The following is a 7,522-nucleotide window of genomic DNA, read 5'->3' as shown; positions in this document are numbered from 1 at the left end:
GCCCTGCCCGCCAGCGCCGCCGGCATCATCAGCAGCGCCGCCGCCGCCGGTAAGTGGGGCCGCCTCCCGCCCTTGGCGGGCGGCCGCGCGGGACGGTCCGGGGCACCCGGCGCCCTTCGGCGCTCTCCGGGGTTAGCGCCGCTCGCCCCGCGCCGCGCTTCCTCACCGCCCGCGTCCCCTCCTCCTCCGCAGCGAGCGATGAAGCCGCCCGAGATGCCGAGGTGGCCCCTCGGGAGCACGTGGGCCCCGGCGGCTCCCTGCAGCCCCGCGAGGAGAAGCAGGAGCCGGTGGTGGTGCGGCCCTACCCGCAGGTGCAGATGCTGACRCAGCACCACCCGGTGCCGTCCGGGGCGCCCGTGACCGTGACSGCCTCCCCGGCGCATCTGACGCCCGCCGTGCCGCTCTCCTTCTCCGAGGGACTCATGAAGGTGAGGAGGCTCGAAGGAGGGAAGGGCACTTGAATTAGAAAAAGCACATAGATTTCTTTCAAGTGACTGTGACGTGTCTGTAGCTGTACTTAACCGCACTACGCCAGCGCTGTTCAGTGTTGAGCAAGCAYAAAATGTGTCAATAAATGAACCTGCTTTCATGTCAGTGTTCCTGCTGGCTGCGCACCTACTTGTGTGTGTAACTGCTTTTTAAGGCACACAGGGCACTTCACAGTGTCGCAGTGTTCTTCTTTTGGGTCTCTTCTGTCGTTTTTCTCCCAAGCAAAAAACAATCTCGGTCGGTTTCCTGCAATTTTTGCTGGCAGAGCGAACAGTTTAATAAACTGTTTCTATGTCTGTAGGGGGAATACTGCAACCCTGACAGATACTGCTTGTGACTCATACTGTATGTTAGAAGATGCTTGTTTCCACTCCAGAAGTGTCTCCTCCTTGTCTCAAGGAAAAGGAATAGCTTTTGATGGCCAACATCTTTCCTTCCCAAAGGCTTAACCAGAGTATTTTTTTAGGGCAGGCCAAGTTTCTGTTCATGTTGCGATTCCTAGAAATGGTCTTGGCTTCAGCATTGGGCTGTTGCCTTAAGTTGTCAACATCTTGCCCTGTTTCTGCAGCCACCCCTGAAACCCACTATGCCCAGCCGGCCCATTGCTCCCGCTCCGCCCTCCACGCTCTCCGCTCCCACGAAGGTTCCTGGGCAGGTCACCGTCACCATGGAAAGCAGCATCCCACAGGCTCCGACAATTCCAGTGGCAACTATCAGCGGACAACAGGTTTGTGTTTCCTATTCTAGCTTTCTGCCAAGTTAGGTCAAGGCTTACATTCACCCAGCGCAGGAGGGATTTCGGAGAGAAGGTAAGAAGTGAACTGTTCAGTGGCCATGAGCAGCTGGAACAAATTTGTTTGGAACACTAAACCTTGCTCTCAGTTACAAAGCTGCTGATTTGCTGTATTGGTCAACCTGATGGAGCACAGGAGGTTGCAATAGCAAAATCATATCCAAAAGCTTTTAAACAAGTGAGTCTGTCTGTGAAAGATCCTGCTGTTTTTGTTTCACCTGAAGGCTTTCTAGTATAGACAAACTGCAGGGATTCACTAGTGCTGTGTTATTTAGCCTTCCTGGGGGCAGGGCAGATAATGCTGGTAAATGGTTATGTTCTGCTTTGTGCTCTTATTAAACTGCTAATTAGAGAATTTGGCAGTGTGTAGATAACGTGTTGGTTCTTGATGTAATCTTGACTGCAAAGGCAAATGCCATTCCTCATAATCTGAAACTATTTTGTCAATGTTAAAACCTCTSCAGTTCCGGGGCTTCCACATGAAGTGTCTTTAGGTTCTCGCCATTCTCTTGCCTCTGCTGAAGAGATGATGGGAACCTCAGCAAGCAGTGATTAGTGGCAGAAGGGCTGCTCTCTGGCTGCCTGGTCACCAGCAGCCAGCCAGAGAGGCAGAGCTCCAAAACTTCCATTTTCCATGGAAAAAACATCCATTGCTGCACGGGCTGCCTGGCTTTGCTCTGGTTCTCTGCTCACTTGCAGCGCRTGCGACCTGGACGCGCTGTGTGTTTCTAGAAAAGCTGTTTTCTTTCTTTGGGACGTATGTGGCAAATACCATTAGGGTGACCTTTAGTTCTTGTCAGCACAGCTCAGTTTGAGGGTTTTTTTGTTTAACTCCGCAGGGGCACCCCAGTAACCTGCACCACATCATGGCCACCAACGTGCAGATGTCCATCATCAGGAGCAGCGCCCCTGGGCCTTCCCTGCACATTGGAGCTTCTCACTTGCCCCGAGGTACAGTCGGATCTGGCAGTGCTGCCACTGCTTTCTGCTCGTAACCTCTCAGGGAAGGCGCATCCAGCCTCTGGCTCCAAAGAGCACTGCTGGCGTGGGTCGTGTTTCTCCTGTTAAGGCTGCTGGCTTAAGTAGGACTTCAGGTGACTGCTGGCCTGTTAGGTAATCCGCTTCCTTCAGTCCTTCAGGGCAGGGCTCTGTGACAGGGACTGCAATGCTGGCAGRTACCATCATGTCTCTTACTCTAGTTTTGTGCAGGTAAAAGAGTAAACATTTTCAGGAAAAAAATATATATATATTGCCTAGTACAGACTGGCCTGCTATGTACAATGCCACGTGAGCTCTTGGTGGGAGGCACTGCTGGCCTGCGGTTGGGGCTCTGCAGCGTGTTCCTGTGACCACCTCTTGCAGGATCATGCCCACATCTTTGTGYCCGCTAGTGTGTCATTCTGTGTGCGCTTGGGTTTGAGATAAATGCTAATGCCAGCTACCTTGACTCTTGTCTCCCGGGATGCTGCTTGCTACAACTAACAAAACAGGGGATCAGACCCTTAGAAAAAGCATGGACTCGGTTATGATCATGAGAAAACAAATAAGAGACAAAGTAACCCAAGTACTATTTTGCTGCAGGTTTAAAAGTTGTGGGGTGTGTGTGTGTGGTTTTGTTTCCTATTTATTGCATGCACATTCTTTTTTTCTTCTCAGCTCTGGCAGATGCAGATAGGTGGTTGGTATCAGGTCATTCACTTTCRCATTGGATTGTTTGAATTATTCCTRCTCATTTTAATAACTTGAATAAAATCAGATCTACAAAATAAGACTATTGTATATACAAGAACAAAGAGGGTCAATAAAAAYAATTCATTAAAATAGTATCTTCTCTTTTCCAAATGCTTTTGTGAGTCTTAGGTATTCTTCTTGCAAGCTCTACTTCTATGTCATTTGAACTAAAATGTGTGTGAAATGAAGCAAACCCAAGAATCTGTCCCTGTGTTCACATCTGAGCCCTTTAGCTGCCTGGTGCTTTAACACCTGTGGTTTGTTTTGCAGGTGCAGCAGCTGCTGCAATGATGTCCAGCTCTAAAGTAACCACAGTCCTAAGACCAGCGTCCCAGCTGCCAAATGCAGCTGCAGCTCAGCCAGCAGTTCAGCACATCATCCATCAACCAATCCAGGCAGGTATCAGCTAAGTGGCTCTGTAGAAACACCGACCATCTGCTCCCAAACTTGCTTGACACAGCCTTGAAACTCGTGGCCCGTAGCCCTATATTTACTGGACTGCGGTTACTGGCAACGTTCTTCCACTTCTATTTATTGGCTACCAGTTTCTGATAACAAGCTGTGGAGTAAACATTAGTCCCGTAGACTTGGTTCAGGAAATCAAGTTTGTGACCGCTTTCTAAGTTTGGAAGATTGAGTTTAAATATACTTTAAGGTTTAAAGCCCTGGGAGGTCTGATATGATATGCTGGTGTTGATTTACTCTTTTTATGTATAATTTAGAATTATTTATATATATGTATAAGTGTGTATATATATATAATATCTATATAKAGAGAGAATTAATTGTAATAAAACATTAAAATAGATTTTTATATTATGTAGATACATATATAAGCAAAAGTTTATAGAGATCTTCTAGCTGCAGTAATGTCAACATTGACAGTTAGAATAAAGGGTTAAGCCTCTTGACACAGTTAAGATCTCAGTGTCATCACTTTTGATTTTTCTAGGTATACATAGTTCAGGGTTTCTTTTTCTTCTGCATGGAACAGTCCTTTGTGTGTGTGTGTGTGTGTGTGTGTGTTTTTAACTCTTTTGGTTGCTGATTCCCTTTACCTGCTATGAAGACTTGGACGCATCTGCTTTGGAGCTTGCAGATCAACACAGAAAGACCGAACTCTCTTAGAATTCCAAAGCATTATGATGAGATTTAGGAAAAGTAGTTTTAGCCAAGCAGCTCTTAGCTGTATGAACTGCAGACCCCTGAATGTCTCTTCTTGGCTGGTTTTATAGTCTCGTCCTCCTGTGACGACTTCAAGCACTATTCCTCCCGCCGTGGTGGCAACTGTCTCTGCTACGAGAGCTCAGTCTCCAGTTATAACTACCACAGCAGCACATGCTACAGAGTCGACTCTCAGGTAATGAGGCTCCAGACACYGTGTGTGGTATCTACAGTCCTCTGATTTTACAGACTGTGAGAAAGGAACATGTGTGTGTGAGTCATCCTGAGTTGATACTGCTCTAGATATGGGATGATCTCATGCTAAAATAGGAATGCTTGCAAGATGCTTCCAGTTCGGGGATGAATGAAAATGGCTGTAAACATGAACTATTGCTCTCTGTTCTGAGAAAGAAAAAGCATATTGAGTCAATCTGTTATCTGCTGTTCCTTAGAAAGCAGTTCTGCTCTGGGGACTTGTGGATAACGTAGCCCATCTCTGTGGGCCGGACAAAAATGAAGAATTACATGTAAATTGGAAATGTATAGAGCATCCCTAATAGAAAAATCTTCTTATCAACCAATACTAGATATTTATAAACATGTCCTAGATGAATGCTTCCAGAGGAGAGATAGGGAGAACGGAACAGTGTGGCTCAGTTTTCTTTGTAGCTTTAACATACAGTTGTTGCTATTGGCGCTGTCAGAGAGGCCCCGTTTGTGTCTCTGCATTTTATATTTCAGACTTAGTACCATGGGATTATTTTCCTGATGGTTCCTTTTCTTTATTTCCAGCCGCCCCACTCTGTCTATCCAGCAGCACCCGCCGTCAGCCGCTATCAGCATCCAGCGGCCCACGCAGCCGAGGGACGCGGCCACGCGCATCACGCTGCCGTCTCACCCGGCCATAGGAGCGCAGAAGCCGCAGCTCCACGCCATGGCCCAGGTGAGCTGCGAGAGGAGAAACCCCTCGGGCTTCCGCTGGGGCTCTCTGTCATCCGCTTCTTCTGGCTAAGGTTAAATTTGGGAAAAGCCTCAATACTACATTAGAAGATCATGTTCTTTTAAGAGTCGGTGAAACGTGATTCCTTGCTWAAAAAAAAAATGAAAAAATGTGCTTGTCTAGATACGACCTTTTCTCTTTCTAGAAAACCATTTTCAGCACTGGTACTCCGGTGGCAGCGGCAACAGTGGCACCTATTTTGGCAACAAATACCATTGCTTCAGCAACCACAGCTGGTGAGTATTCATAGTGCAACTTTGGGAATTGTCTTCTCTTGATGGAACCTGGTTAGTTTTGAGYAAACAGTTATGGTAAAGACTGCATTAGGAAGAACATAAACAGACTTGGAGATAAATTTATGGATTCTTCAGGGGATTGTCTGTTTATTTAATTATTTATTGGTCTCTCTATTCAGATGTGCATACGCTAGAGTAGTATCACTCCACAGAAAGATCTAATTTGATCTCTTTTTTTTTTTTTTCCTCCCCCATTTCTAGGTTCAGTTTCTCACACCCAAGCGCCTACAAGTACCATTGTCACCATGACGATGCCCTCCCATTCTTCCCATGCTACTGCTGTCACAACCTCAAACATCCCAGTTGGTGAGTGACTTCACTTTTGGGAAGGATGCATGTAACTGAAACTAGAGTTTTCTGTATGCCCWAGCAGTGTTTGTGAGTATTTGGAAATTAGAAAGGGGAAATAAAATCTGTTTAGGCTAGAAGAAATCAATTAAGTCTGCTGTGACTTTTAAACACTAGGAAAAAATAAATGTTCTGGGAGGTAATCAGTAATCAGATGGTTCATTAACCTGTTCTATTGGATTCTTAGACAAACTTGGACCTTCTGGCATTCCCAAATTTGCAGGTTCTAATTTGGGAATAGTAACTGCTCRATGATGTGAATATCAGTTGATTTTTGTCAGTTCCTTCCTTAGCCTCTAGAGGTATTTCCTGTAGGCTAATTAAGTTTGCTTAGCATGTTCAGTTGAAGGTAGAAATCTAAGCTGTAATGGTGGGAAACTTGCCTGGATACAGAACCTGYCTGAAATAGGTTTCCAACAGGACTGCTGGTGTTCAGATTAAATCTCCTTTTGTTCATCTACTCTGGTCTCCTACCCCCCTCCTTATGGTCTTATTTTGTTKAGATCTTTGATATTCATCCTCCGACATAAATTTTCGCGAAGYGGAGTTACAACTCCTTATGTTAGTGTTTCCTGGCAGTCATTCTCCCCCATCCCAGGTGTATACCAGGTGTCTGCCTGTTCTTTGTCTCATTTTTCTTGATCTGTATCAGGTTCTGCTTTTAAAATTTACATAGATTCCTGACAGCAGAAAGGATTGGGCTGACCATAACAGTGTAACTTTGAGTGTGACTTAGTCTGTGAGGAAATACAACTTAGGACTACCTTCATAGTGCCGCTAAATTCTGGCACTAACTAAGGAAAAAAAGATAAGATGGATGTGCTTTGTTTGCCTTAGTCATTTGTCCTTAGAATAAAATGCATCATCATTGTGGAGAGGAGAGGAGGAGAAAAGAGAAAAAAAAACTGTATTTTAGACTTCTAGTCAGGAGAATTTGCAATGTCTGCTGGCTTTTTCTTTGTTAACTGACTCCTTGTTTGTCTTCATGCAGCTAAGGTGGTTCCCCAGCAAATCACTCATACTTCTCCACGGATCCAGTCTGATTATTCCGCAGAAAGGAGCAATCTGATTCCCATCCCTGGTCACCGGGCATCTCCAAACCCAGTAGCAATGGAAACCAGAAATGACAACAGGTGGGGAAACTATAGAATCACAGAATCCGTAAGGTCAGAAGGGACCTTTAGAGATGGTCTAGTCCAACCCCCCTGCACACGCAGGGTCAGCTACAGCATGCGGCACAGGGTTGCATCTGAGCAGCTTTTGAAGATCTCCAGAGAAGGAGACTCCACAACCTCTCTGGGCAGCCTGTTCCACTGCTCTGTCACCCTCAAAGGAAAGAAGTTCCTCCTCACCTGGAGACGGAACTTCCTGTGCTCCAGCTTATGGCCATTACCCCTTGTCCTATCACTGGCCACCAGTGAAAACAGCCTGTCCCCTTCCTCCCTGCATTCTCCCTTCCTGAACTTATACACATTAATCAGAKCCCCTCTCAGCCTTCTCTTCTCCAGAGAAAACAGGCCCAGCTCACTCAGCCTCCCCTCGTACGAGAGATGTTCCATTCCCTTAATCATCTTGGTTGCTCTTCTCTGGACCCTCTCAAGAAGCTCCACGTCCCTCCTATACTGGGGTGCCCAGAACTGCACACAATACTCTAGGTGCAGCCTCCCCAGAGCTGAGTAGAGGGGCAGAATCACCTCCCTT

General features: G+C 46.4%; 1 protein-coding gene across 1 annotated transcript in view; it reads left to right on the top strand.

The window, feature by feature from the left end:
- The window catches only part of SAP130 (Sin3A associated protein 130), a 20,163-nt gene that overhangs the window by 2,415 nt on the left and 10,226 nt on the right, over positions 1-7,522 (top strand). Inside the window, exons 2-10 of the mRNA XM_026041599.1 lie at positions 137-428; positions 1,058-1,216; positions 2,122-2,233; positions 3,284-3,408; positions 4,249-4,373; positions 4,970-5,120; positions 5,323-5,413; positions 5,675-5,779; positions 6,813-6,954. Of these exons, the coding sequence (XP_025897384.1) occupies positions 137-428; positions 1,058-1,216; positions 2,122-2,233; positions 3,284-3,408; positions 4,249-4,373; positions 4,970-5,120; positions 5,323-5,413; positions 5,675-5,779; positions 6,813-6,954 (1,302 nt within the window). The remainder of the gene's footprint in view (positions 1-136; positions 429-1,057; positions 1,217-2,121; positions 2,234-3,283; positions 3,409-4,248; positions 4,374-4,969; positions 5,121-5,322; positions 5,414-5,674; positions 5,780-6,812; positions 6,955-7,522) is intronic.

Source organism: Nothoprocta perdicaria, unplaced genomic scaffold (assembly GCF_003342845.1).
Source record: "Nothoprocta perdicaria isolate Ctin4 unplaced genomic scaffold, notPer1 scaffold_289, whole genome shotgun sequence".
Classification (NCBI taxonomy): Eukaryota; Metazoa; Chordata; class Aves; order Tinamiformes; family Tinamidae; genus Nothoprocta; species Nothoprocta perdicaria.
Note: the sequence above shows the minus strand (reverse complement) of the source record. Positions and strands in the feature narration are given on the sequence as shown.